At 45.8% G+C, this 27,042-nt stretch overlaps 1 protein-coding gene across 2 annotated transcripts in view; it reads left to right on the forward strand.

Annotated features, from left to right (window-relative positions):
* The window catches only part of LOC140408983 (DEP domain-containing protein 1B-like), a 108,353-nt gene that overhangs the window by 56,292 nt on the left and 25,019 nt on the right, over positions 1-27,042 (forward strand). For both annotated transcript variants that reach the window (XM_072496982.1, XM_072496983.1), the window contains exons 4-7: positions 790-917; positions 2,986-3,116; positions 3,358-3,405; positions 5,333-5,473. In XM_072496982.1, coding sequence (XP_072353083.1) covers positions 790-917; positions 2,986-3,116; positions 3,358-3,405; positions 5,333-5,473 — 448 coding nt within the window. The remainder of the gene's footprint in view (positions 1-789; positions 918-2,985; positions 3,117-3,357; positions 3,406-5,332; positions 5,474-27,042) is intronic.

Consider the following 27,042-nt stretch of genomic DNA (forward strand, 5'->3'; position numbering starts at 1 on the left):
TCTCTATACAGTAAAGTGTTCTGCATGCCCATGGAATTTGTAACACATGGGAGAATGTAAGAAATATGAGCAGGAGTTAACTATATGGCCTGTTGAATATCCTCTTCCATTAAATACGATCATTTAAAAAAATAAAAATTAGTGCCCAATTCCTTTTTTTCCAATTTAGGAGCAATTTAGCGTGGCCGCATCTACCTATCCTACCCTACCCTATACATCCTTGTGTTGTGGAGGCGAAATCCACGCAAACACTGGGAGAATGTGCAAACTCCATACAGGCAGTGACCCAGATCCGGGATCAAACCTAGGACCTCGGCGCCGTAAATATGATCATGACTGATCTTGGGCATCAACTCCACTTTTTCTGCACTGCACTTTCTTTGAGACCTTTGAGATCCTCTGTCTTTGTCAGCCTTAAATATATTCAATGTTGGAGCAACCCTCCTGGAAGGGGATGGGTGCCTCCAAAACAAAAATGTTGAACACTGCCAATAGGACTACCCATAAAAACTGCATCCTGTGTGAGATGCAAAACACTTGTGTTTGAGACACCTCATTATAGGTCTTTGTGCAGAATCGATGATTAGATTAGCTTTTGGCAATATAGGCTGTTAAAGTTTTTTTCAAAATAATATTCCCAGTGGAAACTTCTTCAATGAGTATGCATATTACTTGTCTATGAGTAGTTTCATTATTGCTTTTTTTTTGAGCTCCAAGATTAATCATTCACAGACCCTGTGTATGAATTGTTTTTACAGCTATTCAACAGCCCTCCTTTTATGATTGCAGAATTCGGACTCGTGGCACAAACGCCACAGCATTGCAATTGGAGAAGTATCAGAATGTAGAATTATACATCGAGAAGAGGTTTCCCAAGCAACTGTGGAAGAAATCTGGAAATCAATGACCCTAGCACAGTATGTTAAGTCCCTTTCTTCCTTTGCATCATCATCTTTGCCTCCCACTCCCAGTAAGATAATTAACTTCCCCTCTATTGATGATGATACTTGCTTTCTAGGATGTAATGTTCAAAAGTATATCTACTGTGAAATCGAAACAAATGGTTGGGAATACTCAGATCAACAGTATTTGTGGGTAAAGAAACTGTTAATATTTCAGGTCACTGATCTTTCATCAGGCACTGGCCTAGAAACCCAGCCCAGTTAATGCTGCAAAGCCCTCTTTATTAATGTGGGCTCATGTGCTGAAATTGGGAGAGCTGTCCCACAGATGAGCCAAGTCAAGCAACAGCCCTGACATAATCATATCTTTGTCCCAGACCACTTTAACCTTATCCTTGGGTTTGTCTTGTTCCATTGGTAGGACCGTTGTGGTAGTATATAGTCTCTAGCAAATGACCTCCGGATTCTTCGACATTCACATCAAACTCCGTGGAGTCTCACAACATTAGGGGAAACACAGATGAGGATTCTTAAGCTGAATGCCACCTACTGCACTCCAACCGATTAATCTGTACTGCTCCATGTTGAGTACCACTTGGAAAAAGCACCATGGTAGCAAGGAACACTGTTCCATGGATGGGCACTTCAAATATACATCAAATAGTGGCCCAGTAGTAGTACTACTTCTAGCTGACAATCCTGAAGGACAAAGTCGGCAGATGGTTTGGTGAGAACTAGAGGTGGTTTGAGGGGTTGGAGGATAATCTACTTTACCTTGTCCTCTCCCAGGGACCCATAGAGTATCTGCCCATGCCCACCCCACCACTCAATCCTTGCAGAGATGTCCTGTTTTCACCTGAGTGTGATGATATGCCTATAGGCTATATCATAGTTGGATGGTGTATTACCAGCAGGTGGCGGTACTGACACACATGCGGTCTCCAGAAGAAGGTCATGTGACCGGTGACTCTGATGTAACGAGAGACGCATCCAGCCATCAGAAGAAGATCGAGGGGGTAATAAGACATACATGTGAATGGTCAGTGCTTGGTGCAGGTTCCAGAGGAGTAGTTAACAGACTCCATGATAACGTGTTCTGCATCAGATTGCTATCTTATCACACAAAACTCAATAAAAGATTCTGATTTGGACAAGTCAAAGTTTTTGGTGAGTCCTTTCATGAAGTCAAGGACGAAACACAACACTGAGAACCTCCTTCTTCATAGTCTACGGTGTTTCCACCGTGCTAAACCGAATAGTCGGAACAGATCCAATATCTCCAAACTGAGCCAGCATATGGTGTGTGAGCCATTGGCAGCAGCAGAATTATATTCTATCACAATCTAATTGGGGTAACATATCCCTCATTCCAGCATTATTGTCAATCCAGGGGAGCAATCCTGCTTCAATGAGTAACGCAAGAGAGCATATCTGGAGCAGCTCCAGGTGTACCTAAAAACTAGGTGAAGAAAAACCAAACTGCGGCCATGCTAAATGGCAGAAGCAGCTAAGCCGTGTCATAAACAATATATGCTTAAATGGCTAACTGGAGGAGGTGGTGGCTCCACAAATATCCCCATCAACAATGGTGGAGGCCAGCCCATCAGTGCTCAAGGCCAGGCTGCATCAAATGCCTTTCTCTCAGCAGTGTCAAGTGGATTATCAATCTCTTGTTCTGATGTTTCCCAGTATCCCAGATGCGAGCCTTTTCCACATTGTTAGATGTTTTGACACATTAGATGCACCAAAGACTTATGGTACCAGCAGCATATTTGAGGATTTGTGCTCCAGAACTAGCTGTGACCCTAACTAAGCTGTGCAATAAAGCTACAACCCTATATCCACCCAACCATGTAAAAATTTGCCCTGAGAATTAAAACAAATACTGAGCAATGACATGGGATCGAGTTTTTGCAATTCATGTTGCTCCTGATAAGGAGTCAGATTGTTAAGGGACTAATTATAAAATGTTTACTGTGCTAAGTTTATAGTATAAGCTTACTAATGACCATGGTTTATAGACTTTGCTTCTTGGATAAAAAAAATAACGGGAAACATTGAATTGACTTGCTCTGTCTTTCAGTTTGCAAAAGATTCTAGGGCTTGGTTCTCTGGACGGAGTGCTGGATTCTAAACTGCTCAACCCTAAGCATATCATCTATAATGTTCACCACATTAATAAACAAGGCGTAGTAATTCTAGAGAATAAACTGGGTATGTATTTTACATTCTCCAAAATTAAATACTGAATTCCAAAATTATAGAAAATTAGTAGATTAGTGTTTATAGATTTTTAAAAGGGGGTTTAGAAGAAATAATGCTGAAGACTTTGAACAGTAAAAATTTGTTAAACATTCGCACCTATAGAATGTAAAACAAGTTCTTTGGCATTTTCTATAGATCTTTCTGGTGAATACTGAGCATTAAAAATGATTATCTTCTCTCTTTTAAACAGAAGAGCTTCCACAATGGGTTCTGTCAGCCATGAGGTGTCTGGCAAATTGTAAGTGTTAATGTAGTTGTCTGTAATTTTTTAATTTAAAAAAAAAACACATTTAAACCATGATTTTTGCAGAAGCTCAAATCTTTGTGGTTGGTACATTTCCATTTGAAAAGGTGGTGCATTCCTGAGTGAATTCATGCATTTTGCATATTTGAGGGAGGCTCATGTCGGAGAGGCTGGCAAACAACTGACTCCTGAGTTTCCTGCCATGTGCAACATGGCTGGTGACGTCCAAGCTAGATTTTACTTTAAAAAGTAAAAGCTGTCCCTAAGTGTATACAATAATGTAGATTGTGCAGCCATCTAAACTTAATTATACACTATTTCCTGTTCCCAGCATTGTCATGATACAAATGACAGAAAAACACGAATGGTTTATTTCTTTTATTAGTAGGATAGCAATAATTCTACCGATTTTTCTCTTTTTTTAAAAAAAAACTCCCTCGCTTTTGTTTGAAGATACCTTCGGTTTATTAAAGTTGTATTGCGGAAAAGTGTAACCAGCGTGGAAACTTCAGGCCCCATTGCGGCCTGAAATTATAAATGGGCCCAAACTCTTGATTTAAACACGAGCAGAAGAATTTTAAGGCCTTTTTTTGGTTGGAAATGTCCTAAAAACTGGATTTGTATTCCAGCCAACTGAGGCATTTTTAGCTGCTATAATTAATCATCTTAAGATAGAAATAGTCCCTAATTTGTTTACTGCACTTGGTGTAAACATAGTGTAATTTTTGTAAATTGTGCATAATAGGTTTATTTATCATTAGAAGCTGAAACCGACAATTCCTGATGCTGAAGAGGCCCTGCAGAACACTGAGCAGTCCTGGGGGGACGTGTGCTTTGTGGTGGCATCATGCTGGAGTTGATTGAAATGGCACCTTTGAATGTGGAGGCTGGTGGGGTAGAAAGCGAGGCCAAGGAGGAGGCCTACCATGGTTCTGGGAGGGATGAGAACCGATGAGGGCACGGATGTCAATGCAGTTCTTGTCCCCAGTTCAAACTCTCCCCTGCTCCACTGGGCCATCTGTCACTCGTTCTTTAGTTTTGTTTTCATTGAGCGCACTCCTTTGTTCTTCCATTAACGCATTCTATTTCTTGCCTTTGTCAGTATCAGCACCTTCTCAGGCCCTTCACGCTGCCATTCATGATTCCTCCGTTACATGCTCGACCCATCTAGCTCCCACCTTTCACTTGACCTTCTACTCTGCCCCACCCCCTCTTATACATCATTATATAATCCATCCCCCCCTCTAACCTGAAGCGCCATAACGGACTCACGTTAACTGTTTCTCTCCCCAGATGCTGCCAGACCTGCTGAGTTTCTCTAGAATTTCCTGTATTGCTCTCAGATTTCCAGCATCTGCAGTATTTTGGTTTTATCGAATCCTAATTATGCTTGGTGAATGTTCAACTTGTCTCTTCCTTCGCGAGCCTGCCCACCTATGTATCCTCCATTTCACATTCCAATAACAAATATAAATATATTTGGCACCAAATTTATATTATATCTGAGACGCGCAATTAAAAACAAACAGCTGAAATATATGCCTCCAGCTGCATGTTTACCTGGGTCAGGGCTCATTTAAAGATAACTATGCTTTAGTGGCAAGAAAAGAGGACCTTCATAAAGACGACTTGGAAGATTTCTTCCAAGGTGCTCAAATGAGCTGAGACCTCACCATTGCTCTCTGAGAGCAGAGGCAAGGGAGGGATTGCCAGTGTTGGGCCCTCTTCCTCCAAAAGAGCTTCCAATAGTCTTTCAACTGCTATCCCAGGAGACATTGCTACTCTACTCTTGGGACCTCAAGTTTTTTCTGCTTTTAAGATAATTGCGCTGCAAGTCCTCACTTTGACACACATGTCTTGGTATGTTTTATGCTGATAGAATGGATCAACGAGTTGTTTTTGTATTTTTTTTAAATTTTAGGGCCAAATGGAAGTGAATTGAACCGACCTATGTACCCAGGTTTTCAAAGAGACGTTTTCAAGACAATAGCAGATTACTTTCAAAAGCCAAAGGAGCCATTGTTGACATTTGATTTCTATGAACTCTTCATTAACATTTTAGGTGGGTATTTAATAAGGCATATACTGCACAAAGCTCTTTTGAGATTTGACCCAAGTATAGTGAACTCTGGAAAAACATCTGCAATAGGTCTTGAATATTCAAAGTATGGCTTTGAAAGGGGAACTGGATAATTAGCTGAAGAGGAAAACATTGGAAGATTATGTGAGACGAGGCAAGTTGTTCTGGCAGAGAGCTGGCATGCGTATGGAAGTTTGAATAGCCCCCTGAACAGTAACAATTCAGACTCTCCTACAGTAGCACAGTGGTAGCGCTGTTGCTTCACAGCACCAGGGTGCTGAATTCGTTTCCCGGCTGGGGTCACTGTCTGTGTGGAGTTTGCACTTTCTCCCTGGTCTGCGTGGGTTTCCTCCGGGTGCTCCGGTTTCCTCCCACAGACAAAGATGTGCAGGTTAGGTGGATTGGCCATGCTAAATTGCACCTTTGTGTCCAAAAGGTTTGGTGGGGTTGCAGGTATAGGGTGGAGGGTGTGGACTTAATAGGGTGCTGTTTCCAAGGGCCGGTGCAGACTCGATGGGCTGAATGGCCTCCTCCTGTGCTGTTGATTCTATGATCCTGGATTGGAAATATTGCATTTCCTGGAGTCATAATACTGGAACTCCCTCACTTATGCCACTGTGGGTGTACGTACACTACATGAACTGCTCAGGAAAGCAACTCACCACCATATTCTAAGGGTAATTGAGGATGGGCAATAATAATATACTTTATTGACCCAAGTAGGTTATATTAACACTGCAATTAAGTTACCGTGAAAGCCCCTAATCGCCACATTCCGGTGCCTGCTCGGGTACACTGAGGGAGAAATTACCGAACAGCACGTCTTTCGGGACTACTGGGAGGAAACTGGAGCACCCGGAGGAAACCCACGCAGACACTGGGAGAGCGTGCAGACTCCGCACAGACAGTGACCCAAGCCGGGAATCGAACCTGGGACCCTGGCACTTTGAAGCAACAGTGCTAACTACCGTGTCACCCATTGAAGTGCTGGTTCTCGTCAAGTGATGCTCGCATCCAATTAATTAAAAAAGATTATGTCAGCCAAAACTCCCTTATGCACTCTCCACCCCTGGTGTACCATGGCTCTTGTGTGTACAAACCATGTACAAACTGCACTGCAGCAACTTCTCGAGGGGAACGAGGGATGGGCAATAAATCCGAATCATGCCCAAATCCTGTGAATGAACAAAAAAATGAAATTGTGACCACCTCCCCAAAACAAGAATTTGATGGCCCCGTAATTAATGACTGAGTGAGCCCCAATCCACAAAATAAAAGTACATGCACTTGCGATTTCTATCACACACAATGGGATTCATCCTCATTCCTCTGAAGAAGCCGACAACCGTTTGCTGCTGCATACATGTGGGGGAAGTGTTCCCTGCTTAAGATCAACCATTTGAAGAGTTGCTGCTTGCAGCCTCCTAGCCTTTGGAACTTTAAATAATTGCTGAAAGCTGCTATGGTTGCTTTTTCACACGCGTCATGCAAATAAGAGCTTTGCTTGCCAAGTCGATGGTATTTTAATGGGCTGTTTGGTGGCTGTGTCCTGGGGCATCCTTGCCTGCCTGCAGCATGTTTATTACCTTGATTGATCACTTGTTCACTTGTTTAAAACCATACACTCCCTATTTATTCCCTATCGAACTATATGGTCTGTCAGATGTAGTATTTTTTGAACTTCATAATTGTATTGGTGAGTGTAATTTTTTTGGAAGGGGGTTAAAAAAGAAAGAAGCATTAGGAACATCGGAACAGGAATAGGCCATTCCATCTGGCATGCCTGCTCCACCATTCAATACAATCGTGGCTGATCGGATCGGACACTTCATTGCCTTTTACCCACATTGTCCCCATACCATTTGTTGTTTTTAAAAAATATTTTTATTCAAGGCTTTTTACATGTATACATGAAAATATCAGAAGATCAGGCGGCACAGTGGTGCAGTGGATAGCACGGCTACTACCCACTGCACCATCGCAGTGGGACCCAGGTTCAATCCCAGCATTGGCTCTGCCAGGTCACTTGCCCATACCCCCACCTTTGGTGGCTCTTGAGACCCGCCAACACAACAAGATCCATCTAGGGGCTATCAGGGAGGCAAAGGTCAATACGGCGGCCCCTAACATAGAACATAGAAAATACAGCACAGAACAGGCCCTTCGGCCCACGATGTTGTGCCGAACCTTTGTCCTAGATTAATCATAGATTATCATTGAATTTACAGTGCAGAAGGAGGCCATTCGGCCCTTTGAGTCTGCACCAGCTCTTGGAAAGAGCACCCTACCCAAACTCAACACCTCCACCCAACACCAAGGGCAATTTGGACATTAAGGGCAATTTATCATTGGCCAATTCACCTAACCCGCACATCTTTGGACTGTGGGAGGAAACCGGAGCACCCGGAGGAAACCCACGCAGACACGGGGAGGACGTGCAGACTCCGCACAGACAATGACCCAAGCTGGAATCGAACCTGGGACCATGGATCTGTGAAGCAATTGTGCTATCCACAATGCTACCGTGCTGCCCTTAAGAACAAATAAATCTACACGATATCATTTTCCCGTAATCCATGTACCTATCCAACAGCTGCTTGAAGGTCCCTAATGTTTCCGACTCAACTACTTCCACAGGCAGTGCATTCCATGCCCCCACTACTCTCTGGGTAAAGAACCTACCTCTGATATCCCTCCTATATCTTCCACCTTTCACCTTAAATTTATGTCCCCTTGTAATGGTGTGTTCCACCTGGGGAAAAAGTCTCTGACTGTCTACTCTATCTATTCCCCTGATCATCTTATAAACCTCTATCAAGTCGCCCCTCATCCTTCTCCGCTCTAATGAGAAAAGGCCTAGCACCCTCAACCTTTCCTCGTAAGACCTACTCTCCATTCCAGGCAACATCCTGGTAAATCTTCTTTGCACCTTTTCCAGAGCTTCCACATCCTTCCTAAAATGAGGCGACCAGAACTGTACACAGTACTCCAAATGTGGCCTTACCAAAGTTTTGTACAGCTGCATCATTACCTCATGGCTCTTAAATTCAATCCCTCTGTTAATGAACGCGAGCACACCATAGGCCTTCTTCACAGCTCTATCCACTTGAGTGGCAACTTTCAAAGATGTATGAACATAGACCCCAAGGTCTCTCTGCTCCTCCACAATGCCAAGAACTCTACCGTTAACCCTGTATTCCGCATTCATATTTGTCCTTCCAAAATGGACAACCTCACACTTTTCAGGGTTAAACTCCATCTGCCACTTCTCAGACCAGCTCTGCATATCTATGTCTCCTATCTATGTCTCTTTGCAGCCGACAACAGCCCTCCTTACTATCCACAACTCCACCAATCTTCGTATCGTCTGCAAATTTACTGACCCACCCTTCAACTCCCTCATCCAAGTCATTAATGAAAATCACAAACAGCAGAGGACCCAGAGCTGATCCCTGCGGTACACCACTGGTAACTGGGATCCAGGCTGAATATTTGCCATCCACCACCACTCTGACTTCTACCGGTTAGCCAGTTCGTTATCCAACTGGCCAAATTTCCCACTATCCCATGCCTCCTTACTTTGTGCAGAAGCCTACCATGGGGAACTTTATCAAATGCCTTACTAAAATCCATGTACACTATATCCACTGCTTTACCTTCATCCACATGCTTGGTCACCTCCTCAAAGAATTCAATAAGATTTGTAAGGCAAGACCTACCCCTCACAAATCCGTGCTGACTATCCCTAATCAAGCAGTGTCTTTCCAGATGCTCAGAAATCCTATCCTTCAGTACCCTTCCCATTACTTTGCCTACCACCGAAGTAAGACTAACTGGCCTGTAATTCCCAGGGTTATCCCTAGTTCCTTTTTTGAACAGGGGCACGACATTCGCCACTCTCCAATCCCCTGGTACCACCCCTGTTGACAGTGAGGACGAAAAGATCATTGCCAACGGCTCTGCAATTTCATCTCTTGCTTCCCATAGAATCCTTGGATATATCCCGTCAGGCCCGGGGGACTTGTCTATCCTCAAGTTTTTCAAAATGCCCAACACATCTTCCTTCCTAACAAGTATTTCCTCGAGCTTACCAATCTGTTTCACACTGTCCTCAACCAACAATATCGCCCCTCTCATTTGTAAATACAGAAGAAAAGTACTCATTCAAGACCTCTCCTATCTCTTCAGACTCAATACACAATCTCCCGCTACTGTCCTTGATCGGACCTACCCTCGCTCTAGTCATTCTCATATTTCTCACATATGTGTAAAAGACCTTGGGGTTTTCCTTGATCCTACCCGCCAAAGATTGTTCATGCCCTCTCTTAGCTCTCCTAATTCCTTTCTTCAGTTCCCTCCTGGCTATCATGTATCCCTCCAATGCCCTGTCTGAACCTTGTTTCCTCAGCCTTACATAAGTCACCTTTTTCCTCTTAACAAGACATTCAACCTCTCTTGTCAACCATGGTTCCCTCACTCGACCATCTCTTCCCTGCCTGACAGGGACATACATATCAAGGACACGTAGCACCTGTTCCTTGAACAAGTTCTACATTTCACTTGTGTCCTTCCCTGCCAGCCTATGTTCCCAACTTATGCACTTCAATTCTTGTCTGACAACATCGTATTTACCCTTCCCCCAATTGTAAACCTTGCCCTGTTGCACGTACCTATCCCTCTCCATTACTAAAGTGAAAGTCACAGAATTGTGGTCACTATCTCCAAAATGCTCCCCCACTAACAAATCTATCACTTGCCCTGGTTCATTACCCAGTACTAAATCCAATATTGCCCCTCCTCTGGTTGGACAATCTACATACTGTGTTAGAAAAGCTTCCTGGACACACTGCACAAACACCACCCCATCCAAACTATTTGATCTAAAGAGTTTCCACTCAATATTTGGGAAGTTAAAGTCGCCCATGATTACTACCCTATGACTTCTGCACCTTTCCAAAATCTGTTTCCCAATCTGTTCCTCCACATCTCTGCTACTATTGGGGGGCCTATAGAAAACTCCTAACAAGGTGACTGCTCCTTTCCTATTTCTGACTTCAACCCATACTACCTCAATAGGGTGATACTCCTCAAACTGCCTTTCTGCAGCTGTTATACTATCTCTAATTAATAATGCCACCCCCCCACCTCTTTTACCACCCTCCCTAATCTTATTGAAACATCTATAACAAGGGACCTCCAACAACCATTTCTGCCCCTCTTCTATCCAAGTTTCCGTGATGGCCACCACATCGTAGTCCCAAGTACCGATCCATGCCTTAAGTTCACCCACCTTATTCCTGATGCTTCTTGCGTTGAAGTATACACACTTCAACCCATCTCCGTGCCTGCAAATACTCTCCTTTGTCAGTGTTCCCTTCCCCACTGCCTCATTACAAGCTTTGGCGTCCTGAATATCGGCTACCTTAGTTGCTGGACTACAAATCCGGTTCCCATTCCCCTGCCAAATTAGTTTAAACCCTCCCGAAGAGTACTAGCAAACCTCCCTCCCAGGATATTGGTGCCCCTCTGGTTCAGATGCAACCCGTCCTGCTTGTACAGGTCCCACCTTCCCCAGAATGCGCTTCAATTATCCATATACCTGAAGCCCTCCCTCCTACACCATTCCTGCAGCCACGTGTTCAACTGCACTCTCTCCCTATTCCTAGCCTCGCTATCACGTGGCACCGGCAACAAACCAGAGATGACAACTCTGTCTGTCCTGGCTTTCAACTTCCAGCCTAACTCCCTAAACTTGTTTATTACCTCCACACCCCTTTTCCTACCTATGTCGTTGGTACCAATGTGCACCACGACTTCTGGCTGCTCCCCCTCCCCCTTAAGGATCCTGAAGACACGATCCGAGACATCCCTGGCCCTGGCACCCGGGAGGCAACATACCTTCCGGGAGTCTCGCTCGCGACCACAGAATCTCCTATCTATTCCCCTAACCATTGAATCTCCTACAACTATTGCTTTTCTATTCTCCCCCCTTCCCTTCTGAGCCCCAGAGCCAGACTCAGTGCCAGAGACCTGGCCGCTAGGGCCTTCCCCCGGTAGGTCATCCCCCCCCAACAGCATCCAAAACGGTATACTTGTTTTGAAGGGGAATGGCCACGAGGGATCCCTGCACTGTCTGCCTGTTTGTTTTTTTCCCCCTGACTGTAACCCAGCTATTCTTGTCCTGTACCTTGGGTGTGGTTACCTCCCTGTAACTCTTCTCAATCACCCCCTCTGCCTCCCGGATGATCCGAAGTTCATCCAGCTTCAGCTCCAGTTCCCTAACACGGTCTTTGAGGAGCTGAAGTTGGGTGCACTTCCCGCAGGTATAGTCAGTGGGGACACCGGTGGTATCCCTCACCACCCACATCCTACAGGAGGAGCATGTAACTGGCCTAGCCTCCATCCCCTCTTACCTTACAGAATATAGCTGCTGTGTGGACTAACTAGATCTCCGCCCTCCGACTCTGCTCCCAGTCAGCTACACTTCCTGTAAACTCCTGGCTCTCTTCGCACTCTTTGCGGAAATGTCGGAAACAAAATGAAAGGAGCACCTTACTCCCTCCTCACCTAACTCCCTCGGTCACCAAACTCTCACTATCGCACTCAAAAAGCACCAAATTCAGCACTCCCTCGGTCACCAAACTCTCACTATCGCACTCAAAAAGCACCAAATTCAGCACTCCCTCGGTCACCAAACTCTCACTATCGCACTCAAAAAGCACCAAATTCAGCACTCCCTCGGTCACCAAACTCTCACTATCGCACTCAAAAAGCACCAAATTCAGCACTCCCTCGGTCACCAAACTCTCACTATCGCACTCAAAAAGCACCAAATTCAGCACTCAGTGCAAACAAAGTCTGCACTGTAGGGGATCACTTTTATACTGTGAATCTAGCCTCTGAAAAACTGCCCTAATCCAATTAACTAATTAACAAGCTCCAGCTGCAAGTGCCTAGAAGTAGAAGCCTGTTTAAAGCTGATTGAAAATTCACCTTCTTCTAAACCAAACAGCAACTTTTAAGTTAATTAACTAAATAAAAGAAAGACTAAACTTTAGATAAAAATGAAGCCTTATACTCCCTCGGTCACCAAACTCTCACTATCGCACTCAAAAAGCACCAAATTCGGCACTCAATGCAAACCTCTCCACACCTGGACTCTCGGATCTTCCGACACACTGAATAGCACCACCTCCGGACTCGGGGCCACCCCCACACCCAGAATCTCTGACATGACATCAGAGAACCCCAGCCAGAACAGCCTCAACCTTGGACAGGCCCAAAACATGTGGACGTGATTTGCGCCCCCACACACACACGACCCACACCTTTCCTTCATCCCTGCAAAGAACCAGCTCATCCTTGTAACTGTCATGTGGACTCTATTCACCACCATGAACTGGATGAGGCTTAACCTCTCGCACAATGAGGATGCATTCACCCTCCTCAGGGCCTCTTCCCACACCCTGGCCCAACTCCTCCAATATGCGCTTCATCTCCTATCGTTCAACTCACTGGATATCCGACACCTTCCCCTCCCCAATATTGTCCTCTGACAACAACTTGTCCTGCAACACCAGAGGCAGCACATAATCCTCTATTCAGGACGCCAGCACCTTCACCAGCACTTTGCATCAACATTAAGCAGCAATATTGGGTGCTATGGTCCACCCTCCTCAGGCCCTTGGATATCTTCAAAATCAGGGAGATGGAAACCTGCGACAATTGGGGGGGGGGGGGGGGTGTTCGAAAACTCCTGCGCCCTTGTCCTCCCAGGTGCATCTCCTACCAAAACACAACATCCGCCTTCAAACTCCTCATGAGTGAAAACACGTGACCGCTTGACTGGCCCATTCAACCATCGTACATTCCATGTGACGAGCCTGGTCAGGGGGCTTTGTTTCAAACATACACCATTACTAAACTTCCACAGCCATCTGGGGTTGAGAATTCCGAAGAGGAATTTCTCCTCTCATAAGTGGCATCCCCCTTATTTTGAAATTGTGCCCTCTGGTTCTAGGCTCCAACCAAGGGAAACATCTTAACCTGTATCTACCCTGTCTGTTCCTTTAAGTATGCAGGTTTCAATGGATCACCTATCATTGGATCTCTCTTCATAAGACAGTCTCGCCATCCCCAGAACCAGTCTGGTGAACCTTCGTTGCACGGCCTCTTTGGCAATTGGGGAATGTTTATAAGAGCCCTTCCTAATTATTTCCTTTGTTCCCTTTTTATTTTACTGTTTTGGTCTGTGACTCCATAATCGGGATGTGCCTTTTAAGCAGAAGATTCAAAGTTGAATCCACCTGCTTTCCAGGACAGTGTTCCCAGGTTTTGTATTTTGGAGAGGAGTAACCAGACCGCTGAGTGGATCTTAGGAACCAGGTTGCGGAGGGAGTTTGTTTGATTGGTCAACTGGCAACCCCGGGTTGGCCAGGGACTGTTTGCCTGACAACAGTCTTTCTCGTTGAAGTGAGAGAACTGCTCGACTGAAAGCAGCGACCTGAAATGATGCTGAGTGTGCAGAGAAAGTAGACAACCATCTCGAGCCTAGAAGGAAGAAGTACCAAACGAAAGCCTGAATTTCAGAATTGACTGGTTGTCATCACAGTGCATCAATGGTCCTTGTCCTTTATTTTTATATTTTCTTTTGCTTGCCTTTTCCTGTAGTTTATTGGGTTCAACCACGGATCTCGGCTATTTTAAATAAAATCTTTTGCACCTGTGGTGTGACTCTGTGTCAAGTGGGGCTGGAATTGACTGGTCTAGGGTGTCGTGGCAGTAGTTTTGGTCCCCTTACCTCAACAGGATATTATTGTGTCTATTGTTGAGCCCAATAAACTACAGTCACCACACCCACTGCTTTCAGAACAATAAAACCGCTCTTTCACTTCAGCAAGCAAGAGAATGTTCCTTTCACTTTGTCCAAACACTACTCTAAAAGTATCACTGACGAAAACAATAAAATGAAAGAAATTTGAACAAAGGAAATAAACAGGAAGGATTCTTGCACTGTGCCCAGTACTCCCAGGTGTGGTCTAACCTAGTTCCTATACAATGAAGCGAGACCTCGCTACTCCTGTATTCAAATTCTCTTGCGATAAATGCTGACATTCCGTTTGTCTTCCTAATAGCTTGCTGTGCCTGCATGCTAGCCTGCAATGACTTCAGTGATTTCCAAGATGGCACCGGAGCAAGTCGCCTTCTTGCAAGCTGTGCCCAGCATACCCTCTAATTCTATCTTTTACTCTCGTTCTATGCTTCTAAAACTTAATTCTAACTCTTTTAAACTCTCCTTTCTTCCCTATGTACGGTATGCATTGTTTGTACAGCATGCAAGAAACAACACTTTTCACTGTATACCAATACATGTGACAATAATAAATCAAATCAAATAAATCAAATCAAATTATGGACATGAATCCCCAGGCCCTTGTACATCCCCAATTTCTTACAAATTTAGGATATACTAAATTCAGGGTGTACTAGCTAGATGGATAAAGAACTGGCTGGGCAACAGGAGACAGAGAGTAGTAGTGGAAGGGAGTGTCTCAAAATGGAGAAAAGTGACTAGTGGTGTTCCACAGGGATCCGTGCTCGGACCACTGTTGTTTGTGATATACATAAATGATCTGGACGAAGGTATAGGTAGTCTGAATAGCAAGTTTGCAGATAGTGAGGAGGACTGTCAGAGAATACAGCAAAATATAGATAGATTGGAGAGTTGGGCAGAGAAATGGCAGATGGAGTTCAATCTAGGCAAATGCGAGGTGATGCATTTTGGAAGATCTAATTCAAGAGCGGACTATACGGTCAATGGAAGAGTCCTGGGAAAAATTGATGTACAGCGAGACCTGGGAGTTCAGGTCCATTGTACCCTGAAGGTGGCAACGCAGGTCAATAGAGTGGTCAAGAAGGCATACAGCATGCTTGCCTTCATCGGACGGGGTAATGAGTACAAGAGTTGGCAGGTCATGTTACAGTTGTATAGGACTTTGGTTAGGCCACATTTGGAATACTGCGTGCAGTTCTGATCACCACATTACCAGAGGGAAGTTGGATGCTTTAGAGAGGGTGCAGAGGAGGTTCACCAGGATGTTGCCTGGTATGGAAGGTGCTAGCTATGAAGAAAGGTTGAGTAGATTAGGATTGCTTTCGTTGGAAAGATGGAGGTTGAGGGGGGACCTGATTGAGGTCTACAAAATTGCGAGGTATGGACAGGGTGGATAGCAGCAAGCTTTTTCCAAGAGTGGGGGTGTCAATTACAAGGCGTCACAATTTCCAAGGTGAGAGGGGGAAAGTTTAACGACGATGTGCATGAAAGGTTTTTTATGCAGAGGGTGATGGGTGCCTGGAACGCTTTGCCAGCGGAGGTGGTAGAGGCGGGCACGATAGCATCATTCAAGATGCATCTAGACAGATAAATGAACGGGCAGGGAACAGAGGGAAGTAGATCCTTGGAAAATAGGTGACGGGTTTAGATAAAGGATCTGGATCGGCGCAGGCTGGGAGGGCCGAAGGGTCTGTTCCTATGCTTAAATTTTCTTTGTTCTTGTTCTACTCTGCACATCCTTCTCCCAAAATGGATTACCTCCCATTTTTCCACATATTCTATCTGCCGTACTCTTGCCCACTTACTAGTCTGACCAAATCCACCTGTAGTTGCTTTCCATCTTCACATCTTGCCTAGCTTTGTATCATCTGTGAACTTGGAAATATTACATTAATACAATAATAAAGATTTTTTTAAAAATTGGTCCCCAACCTAAAGTCATTAATATATATTGTGAGCTGAGCTGCTAGGCCCAAGTACTGATCCTTGCGGTACCCCACTAGCCGCATTGCGGCCTGCCAATGCGAGAATGTTCAAGGAGTAATAGTCTGAACCAGTGTTGCCATCATAGCAACCAGCCAAGTTTATTAACTGAAAGGGAGTCTATTGCTCAATGTGAAGTGAATCTGTTGTCCTAAGAATTAAATCGTGTAGGTGTGCGCTTGCTATCCTGGTAGCAGCCATAAGTGCTTCGACACTAGCAGGTGCCGCCATACCTGTTTGTGCAAAGGCCGCAAATCAAAGAATGGACCATTGCCGTGAGAAATGAACAAGCAAATTGTTGTCACTTGCTTTGTTTAGCTGAAACATGTGCAATTCTTTCTGTCTGCAAAGAACAGGGCCCTGTATATCAACATAATGTAGCTTCCAGTTCATGCAAATGTGCCACACGGCTAGTCCTACTGGCTATTTTAAATTGGCTATAACACACTCAGGATTATTTTGTCAATGTTGTCCAATTGTGGAATCACATTTAACATTGGACACTGAGTTTTACAAGCGTGGGCCCATTGGTTATGGTCTGTACCTTGTCCACTGTGAACAGCAGAAGGGACATGTTGTTTGATACAATCTGCTAGTCTTTGGGACATGACACTTACATACTGAACAGCACACTGGCACTTAAATTTGAGTACCACATTACTCATTTGTGTGATAGGTAGAACGTCTTTTTGGTTTGGTGACAGCGCCCTGTTAGTGACAAATACCATTTGTAGCTGCTGGATAGTAGCAGTGTGAAACATCCAGCTTCACCTGTTGCTCAAACCTTTTGCGATAGCTTGCCCTTCCAGGGTACATAGAACATACACTGCAGAAGGAGGCCATTTGGCCCATCGAGTCTGCACCGACCCACTTAAGCCCTCACTTCCACCTTATGCCCGTAACCCAATAACCCTCCTAACCTTTTTGGTCACTAAGGGCAATTTATCGTGGCAAGTCCACCTAACCTGAAAGTCTTTGGACTGTGGGAGGAAACCAGAGCACCCGGAGGAAACCCACGCAGGCACGGGGAGAACGTGCAGACCCCGCATACGGTGACCCAGTGGGTATTCTGAAGTAAACTGGGCACTTTTTTTTTTCAGTGCCAAAAGTGACCACCTTCGGCTCACTGCCCAAGCCACGCTAACGAATAATGTGGTATGCAAATTTCAGTGCCATTGTGATGCTAGGTCACATGTCCCAAAGACTGGCGGATTGTATCAAACAGCATGTCCCTTTTGCTTTTTCCAACATGCGGGCAAGGTACAGATCGCACCCAACCGGAACGTGCTTGCAAAACCCAAAAACATTAGATGCGGTTCTGCAATTGGACAACATTTGCTAAATAATCCTCCGTGCGCTGAAAACCAATATTAAAATTCTGCCAGATTTGTGTACTGGAAGCTATATATGTTAATACAGTTCCATTCTTTGCAGGCGTGTTGCGCTTGTTGCAGCTAATCAAAACTAGTGGCAGCTATTTGCTGGTTCTTTCCTTTGCCCCATTAGCCAATGCTGGCAGTTAACTCAGTCACCATTAACTGGTGTATTCTCCATGGCGATGCCTTTACCAAGTACAGAATCCACTTGCCAACCAATCACCACTCTCTTCTCCTACAGCAGCATTTTTCAAACTTTTTTTTCCCTGGGACCTACTTTTACCAACCGGCTGACCTTTGTGACCCATGCCAACCGACCTTGGCGACAGCTCATTATTGCTTACTTTTAATACGGAAGGTGAGCCTGCTTGGTCCTCACGACCTCACTTGCTTCGTTTTTCAATGTTCCATTTCTGTGAAGGACTTCAGCTGATTATTTAAGTTCTTGCTGCATGCTTCGAAAAAAAAAAAAATCAAGAGGTTTGTCCTCTAACTCGCCATGCAAATGCCTTTGAAGATTTGAGGGTTTTAAACTTTCATTTGCCAGTATTTCCCTGCATATAACACACATGGGGCTGGATTCTCCCAAAATGTGACTATGTTCCTACGCCGGCGTAAAAACGGTGGAGTTTTCCTCCCGAAATTCCTTGAAAAAAGTTAGACGAATTCAGGGGGGCTAGTAGGGACCCGGAGTGAATTTTGCAGCTTTTGCTGCAGATACGGGCCCCGCACTTCCGGGTCAGAGGCCGTCCATGGCAGACTCCGATCGCGGAGCCAGACAAAAGAAATAAATCCCCCTGACCGGCTGCGTGCCCGAGCCTCAAACCCTTGGCCTTTAATCGCCGGCCGTCTATAAGGCCCCCCTGGTCTCTGATTCGCCCGCCCCCGACCAGGGCGGCTGCGGACTGAGTCCAGCATCCCGACCGGCAATAGGTGGTCAGTTCCACGCTGTTGGGAACTCGGCCGGTTGGGAGCGGAGGATTGCTGGGTGGGCCTCTGGCAATGCCCCCCCCCCCCCCCCCCCCCCCCCCCCCCCGGTGGCGCGGCGTGCTCCGTGGCGACACTGATTTTCGGTGCCTGGAGAATCGCCGGGCCCAATTAAGGCATGAAACTGGATTCTCCACCCTGGTGCCGGCTACGGTTGCAGCGCGGGCTGTGGAGAATTCAGCCCCGGGGCTTTGCATCCTGATTTGCATTGGCACAATTAAAGCCATACCTCAAGAAATCATCTTTCTACTGCTGTGTTCCCGATTTCAGTTTCTTAATTGTTCTCCAGAGGCCCTGGAGCTCGGGATACAGCTCATACCAGCACTGCTTTGTCCTGCCGTGACTCTTCCTGAAACGCTCTCTCCAGCAGATTCAATTGTGACATCCTGACCTGTTTGTGTCTCTGGCTCTCTCTTCCTTATTACAAAATAATCCATCTTCAGTTCTTCACACAGTCCTGTTGCTTGCTTGCTGGCAGCCACAAAATGGAGGAATCTCAACTCCATGATTTTGCAGCCAAAGCACAGATGTACATGGAGCTTGGCATTAGTGTACGTGCTGTGCGCGTGACCATCTCTCTGCCTCATTCATATTTAAAGGCTGGTTGTTTTCTTTTATTTTGAATTCCTGATATTTCCAAGTTTACGACTTTTTACTGCTGAAAATTAAAAAATTTCAGTTGAACATGTGAATCCTTACATTTGCACACAAACTTTGTTTTAAATATATTCTCATTTCTTTAGACATTTAAAATTTTGTTTTTACTTTACAGCTATGACTTTAGACAAGATGAAGTAACTTGCCAAATACATGGTTCCGCTGCATTGCACTATCCAAACATCCAAGTCATCTCCTTCTCCATTCTTATCAAAAGCACTTACTTCCTGGTTTCCAGAGAGTGGCGCCACAAAGTGATGACTACGTTTCTTCCCGTGTTGACGTGTGTCAGCCGTATTGACTGGCCTCGTTTGATCGGTATTTCTTGTCTGGACTGGCTTCCCTCTCGATGTCCAGTAGCGCATCCACCCCAGTCACAGACTGCTGACCACTTCATGACCAGTACTTCATGTCGTGGGAGTGCAAGCGAACGTTGTGCCGGCCGTTGAACAGCTTGGCCACTGAGCCGCAGGCCGCACTCTGCTGATCGGTTGCAGAGGACGAGCACCAGAACGGAGCTCCGAGATGGTGCCACTGCTGTTAGCATCACGCATTCACGTGGACGCCTGTCAACCTCTGTCCCCCCCAACCCTGTCCTACAGTATAATTTACTGTTTTCCCTGACATTGGTAATCTTGTGAATTGTCCTGATTGATGTGGAGATGCCGGCGTTGGACTGGGGTGAGCACAGTACGAAGTCTTACAACACCAGGTTAAAGTCCAACAGGTTTGTTTCGATGTCACCAGCTTTCGGAGCGCTGCTCCTTCCTCAGGTGAATGAAGAGGTCTGTTCCAGAAACACATATATAGACAAATTCAAAGATGCCAAACAATGCTAGGAATGCGAGCATTAGCAGGTGATTAAATCTTTACAGATCCAGAGATGGGGCACCCCCAGGTTAAAGAGGTGTGAATTGTCTCAAGCCAGGACAGTTGGTAGGATTTCGCAGGCCAGATGGTGGGGGATGAATGTAATGTGACATGAATCCCAGGTCCCGGTTGAGGCCGAGGTCTATATATGTGTTTCTGGAACATACCTCTTCATTCACCTGAGGAAGGAGCTGCGCTCCGAAAGCTAGTGACATCGAAACAAACCTGTTGGACTTTAACCTGGTGTTGTAAGACTTTGTACTGTCCTGATTGAGGCAAGAGGAAAACGTTCTGTACTACCAAACATCTAAAGAGATTTCTTCCAACTGAACCCTCGGAAGCTTTCTGTTGTGATAAACACAATGCTAGCTAGTTCAATTGTAATTGTCCCTCAGGAAGGCTATGTGTAGAATTTCAGCTCAGGACTTTCTGCCCTTGAACTATGGCACCTTCTGCATGGGGATCAGGCGATGTGGATTTCTTTCTTTTAAAAAATATTTTTATTCTCTCTTTGCACATTTTCTCCCAAATTTACATCCACCAACAATAAACAATAATCAGTAACGTATGCAATGTCAATCCCCATATCAATAACACCAAACCCCCAAACAGCATCCCGCATGTTAATATAAACAAATAACAAAAAGGAATCCGGAATCACCCGTAGTCACTATTTACATATACAGTCAGTGCTCCCCCAACCCTCACAACCACCCCCCCCCTCCCCCCTCTCAATGTTCGATGTAATCCAATTCTTGAAAGTGCAGTTCAAATTTGACCTCAAGAGTCAAGAATTCCAGCAGATCCCCCGCCACGCCAGGGCACAGGGTGGTGAGGTTAATCTCCATCCCAACAGGATCTGCCTTCGGGCGATCAACGAGGCAAAGGCTACATCTGCCTGAGTACCTGTTCCCAACCCCGGCTGGTCCAACACCCCGAATATGGCCTCCCGAGGGCCTGGGTCCAGTTTCATGGGCACCACTTTAAAGATTACCCTAAAAACCTCCTTCCAGTAATCCTCCAGCTTTGGACAGGACCAAAACATATGAACGTGGTTTGCAGGCCCCCCCTGCCGCAACGCTCACACACATCATCTACCCCCTCAAAGAGCCGGCTCATCCTCGCCATTGTGAGGTGCGCTGTATATACCACCTTCAGCTGCACCAGCCCCAACCTCGCACATGAGGTGGAGGCATTCACCCTCCAGAGCACCTCACACCAGAACCCCTCCTCCATACCCTCTCCCAACTCTTCCTCCCACTTTACCTTGAACGCATCCAGCAGGGTCTTCTCCTCTTCCAAAATAGCCCCGTAAACCATCGACACTACCCCCTTCTCCAGTCCCCCTGTCGTCAGCACCTCCTCCAGCAATGTGGAGGCCAGCTCTACCGGAAAGCTCTGTATCTCCTTTCTGTCAAAGTCTCGAACCTGCATGTATCTCACTATTTCCCCCTGCTCCAGTCCACACTGCGCTCCCAGCTCCTTCAATCTTGCAAACCGACCCTCAAGAAATTCCTAATTCCTTTCTCCCATCTGAAAATTTCCATCCCACTGCCCTAGCTCAAATCTATGGTTTCCAGAATTGGCATTTCCCTTGATCCTGCCCAACATGAAGTGCTGGCGAAACTGCCTCAAATTCCCAACGAAGCTATTACTACCAGAGTCCCCTGAGTATTTCCCCGGGGCTATCGGGCGCGGCACTGTTGCTCATGCTTTCAATCCCGATCCCCTGCACAAACTCTCCTCCCTTCTGACCCACTGGGAGTCAACCACTCTGACCCAACTCCGTACCTTTTCCACATTTGCCGCCCAGTAATAATACATCAGGTTCGGAAGACCCAAACCCCCTGCCTGCCTTCCTCTCTTTAGTAGCACCTTTCTAATTCTGGCCACCTTTCCTCCCCATATAAACGAGGTAATCATTCCTTCAATCTCTCTAAAAAATGCCATTGGCAGGAAAATCGGGAGGCATTGGAAAATAAACAGAAATCGCAGCAACACGTTCATTTTAACTGCCTATACCTGACCCGCCAGTGACAGAGGGAGACCATCCCACCTTGACAGATCAGTTTTCACCCTCCCTAGAAATGTTGTACCTACGGAACCCCCCCAATCCCGAGCAACCTGCACCCCTAGGTATCTAAAGTGAGTACCTGCCCTACGAAATGGCAGCCCCCCACCCCTGCCCCCACCCCCGGCTGAGACATCACAAAATATTCATTCTTGTCTAGATTAAATTTGTACCCCGAGAAAGACCCAAACTCCCAAAGCAGCACCAGTATTCCCCCTATTGACACACTCTGTTCCGACACACATAACAACAAGTCATTGGCATACAAGGACACCCTGTGCTCTATTCTCCCCCCGCACTATCCCTTTCCATACCCTCAAACTTCTTAGCGCAATGGCCAATGGCTCAATCGCGAGTGCAAACAGCAGTGGGGGGCGGGGGGACATAGGACATCCCTGCCTAGTCCCACGGTAGAGTGAAAAGTATTCCGAGCTGATGTTATTTGTGCGGACACTCTCCCTCAGCTCCTTATACAGTAGCTTTACCCAGTCCTCAAATCTTGGTCCAATCCCAAACTGTTCCAGAACTGCCATCAAGTACCCCCATTCTACCCGGTTGAACTCTTTCTCTGCGTCCAATGCCACAGCCACCTCTGTTTCCTTCCCCTCCGCTGGTGCCATAACCACTTTCAATATCCTCCTAATGTTTGAAAAGTGCTGCCTCCCTCTCACAAACCCCGTCTGATCCTCACCTATCACCTTCAGGAGGTACTCCTCCAGCCTATCTGCCAGTACCTTTGCCAATATCTTTGGACTCACGTTTAAAAGTGATATGGGCCTATACGACCCACACTCCGTTGGATCCTTATCTCTTTTAAGCAACAGGGAAATCGATGCATGCTCCAAAGTTTGTGGTAAGACCCCCTTCCCTATCGCCTCCTCAAACATCCCCACCATCAGCGGTACCAGCTTATCTTTGAATTTTTTATAATCCACCGGAATCCCATCCGGCCCTGCAACCTTCCCCGACTGCATCCTCCCAATCACATCCTATATCTCCTGCTCCATTATCGCCCCTTCTAATGTCACCCTGTCCCCGTCCCCTAGCCTCGGGTACTCCATCTTGACATTCCTGCATTTCCCAGCCTCCCCCAGGTGGCTGTGACCTGTACAACCTCTAATAGAATTCCTTAAAGACCTTGTTAATCTGATCTGGAGCTACCACCAACTTTCCTGCCCTGTCCCGCACCTGGACAAATTCCCTTGCCGCAGCCGCTGTCCGGTGCTGACCCGCCAACCTTCTCTCCTTGCTCGCCTCAATTGGCGTACCGCCTTCCCGGTAGATAGCCGGTCAAAGTTTGCCTGTAGTTCCTTCCGCTTTTCCAACTTTGCTGGGTCCCCATCTTCTGCGTATCTCCTATATATCTCCAGCATCTCATCTATTACCCTCTGATGCTCCAATCTCTCCTCTTTGTCTAGCCTAGCTTTAAACGAGATCACTTCACCCCTCACCGCCGCCTTTACAGCCTCCCAGACAACTGTCTTCGACACCTCATCCGTGCAGTTGAAATCTACGTATTCCTCGATTACCTTTTCAATTTTGTCACAGAACTCTCGGTCCCCCAACAGTCCCACATATAATTTCCACCCTGATCTCTATACTCCCCCTTCTCCAGAACCATATCCACCCAATACAGAGCATGATCTGATATTGCAATTGCTGAGTACACCGACCCCTTAACCCCAGCCAGCAGCCCTTTCCCCACTGCGAAAAAGTCGATCCGTGAGTATACCTTATGGACCGCTGAGAAACACGAGGACTCCCGCTCCCTCAGGCGCAGAAACCTCCAAGGGTCCACCCCTCCCATTTACCTCCAAGGGTCCACCCCTCTCCATTTGGTCATGTGGATTTCTTGACCGTCATTGCTGCCTTCGCCCCATGATTTGATGGCAAGCCTACATCGCACAAGTTCGTGAGCTTGCCACCATGCGATCCAAAGGCCTGTGCTTGATTTCTGACTACTTCCAGGCTCAGCCATGGGCGAATGAAATCCAGCTCTACCTGCAGCCAAAGATGATCTATCCTCCTTGATGAATCTCCATTGCTGCTGAACTCTTTTGAATGATGAATTATGCAATTTTACCTCTTAAGCAGAATGTTCTAGTCAGCATTTAACAATTTTTTGTGTATCATTTTGATTGTCGTTTAAAAAAAATTAAAGTCAAAATAGAATAATTTACTACATGTTCACAGGCTGTTTAATTTTACAGAATTTTTGGTATGATTTGCATATATTCAAGTACAATAACTTTTTATTTGTTCATTTGATGTGGGTGTCAATGGCTAGGCCAGAACTTAATGTCCATTCCTAAGTGCCTTTGTTCAGAGGGGCATTTAAGAGTCAACCACATTGCTGTGGGCCTGGAGTTGCATATGGGCCACACCAGATAAGGGCAGCAGGTTTCCTTCCCTACAAGATATTAGCAAACCAGATAGATTTTTACAACAATCGGCAATGATTTCATGTTCTTCATTCAAATGGTGGGATTCGAACAGCAGACCCTGGGTGTCAAGAGTACTGGTCCAGTGACAATGCTATGCTGTTACCTCCACTCTGCTACTACCTCCCTTAACTGCATGCCACACATTTTCTCCTTAATGTGGCACTAATTCTATGCTCTATTTCAGATAGTAAATTGGGCTTGTGTTCTCTGGACTTGAGAAGAATGAGAGGCCATCTCATTGAAAATTACAAAACTCTGAAGGGACAGAGCAGTTGTTTCCATTGTTTGAGGAATTTAAAACATGGGGATGCAGTCTCTGGATAAGAGGCCGATCATTTAGGACTGCGAAGCAGAGAAATGCCTTTATTCAAAAGGGATGTAAATCTTTGGAATTCTCAATCCCAGTGGATAGTGGATGCTCCATCGTTGAATACATTTTTTGACAGATTCTTGGTGTCTCAGGGAATTAATGGAACAAATGGGAAAATGGGGTTGAAGCCCATGATTGTACTGAATGGCAGACCAGGCTTAATGAGCTGTGTGGTCTACTCCTAATATTTATGTTCTTTGTGTTAAATTGTTTTTTTTTGTCACATACCATTTTGTTACATTTCATGCAGCACAAAACTTTCAAAAATGAAAGGAACCACTTTGTATACAGGCCTCAGGCATCAAGTCCAGGCTCAGTTCATTTTATTTCTTTCACACGTCTTTTGCTTAGTTCGACTTTAAAAAGCTCCACTGAAACGTTGTCAAATCAATCATGGCTGTTTAAAATCAAATCCATGTAGTCAGTCTTTAAATGGCTGACATGTAAAGGAAACCGGAGGATCATATTTCAATGTAGCTTACTTAAAGTCACACTTTGAATCATTGAATCCCTTCAGTGCAGAAGGAGGTCATTTAACCCATCGAGTCTGCACCGACTCTCACCCCACACCCCCGCCCTACCCCCGTAACCCCACCTAACTGCACTTCCCTGGACACTAAGCGGCAATTTTAGTATGGCCAATCCGTCTAACCAGCACATCTTTGGACTGTGGGAGGAAACTGGAGCACCCGAAGAAAACTCACGCTGACACGGGGGAGAAAGTACAAATCCCACACATAGAACTGTACAGCCCACAATGTTGTGCCGATCATCTAAGATCAACCTAACCTACACCCCTTCAATTTACTGCTGTCCATGTGCCTGTCCAAGAGTCGCTTAAATATCCCTAATGACTCAGACTCCACCACCTCCGCTGGCAGTGCATTCCACGCACCCACCATTCTCTGTGTAAAGAACCTACCCCTGACACCTCCCCTATACCTCCCTCCAATCACCTTAATCCCCTCGTGACAGCCATTTCTGCCCTGGGGAAAAGTCTCTGGCTATCCACTCAATCTATGCCTCTCTATCATGTCACCTCTCTTCCTTCGCTCCAGTGAGAAACCTCTTTTCATAAGACATGGCCTCCAGTCCAGGCAGCACCCTGGTAAATCTCCTCTGCACCCTCTCCAAGCATCCACATCCTTCCTATAATGAGGTGACCAGAACTGGACACAATATCCCAAGTGTGATCTGACCAGGGTTTTATAAAGCTGCAGCAAAACCTCGCGGCTCTTGACTCAATCCCCCTGTTAATGAAAGCCAACACACCATATGCCTTCTTAACAACCCTATCAACCTTGGTGGCAACTTTGAGGGATCTATGTATGTGGACCCCAAGATCCCTTTGTTCCTCCACACTTCCAAGAATCCTACCTTTAACCCTGTATTCAGCGTTCAAATTCGACCTTCCAAAATGAATCACTTCACATTTATCTAGGTTGAACTTCATCTGCCACTTCTCAGCCCAGCTCTGCATCCTGTCAATGTCCTGTTGTAACTTGCAACAGCCCTCGCCACTATCTACAACTCCACCAACCTTCATGTCATTGACAAACTTACTAACCCACCCTGCCACTTCCTCATCCAAGTCATTTATAAAACCACAAAAGAGCAGAGGTAACAGAACAGATCCCTCCGGGACACCACTGGTCACTGACCTCCAGGCGGAATATTTTCCATCCACTACCACTCGCTGTCTTCTTTCAACAGCCAATTCTGTATCCAGACGGCCAAATTTCCCTGTGTCCCATGCCCCCTGACTTTCTGAATGAGTCTACCATGAGGAACCTTATCAAATGCCTTATTGAAATCCATATACAACACATCCACTGCCCGACCTTCATCATTATGTCTCGTCACATCCTCAAGGAATTCAATGAGACTTGTGAGACATGACCTGCCCCTCACAAAGCCATGTTGACTATCTTATAAAACTATGTTTTTCGAAATAATCATG

This window comes from Scyliorhinus torazame, chromosome 3 (assembly GCF_047496885.1).
Source record: "Scyliorhinus torazame isolate Kashiwa2021f chromosome 3, sScyTor2.1, whole genome shotgun sequence".
Classification (NCBI taxonomy): Eukaryota; Metazoa; Chordata; class Chondrichthyes; order Carcharhiniformes; family Scyliorhinidae; genus Scyliorhinus; species Scyliorhinus torazame.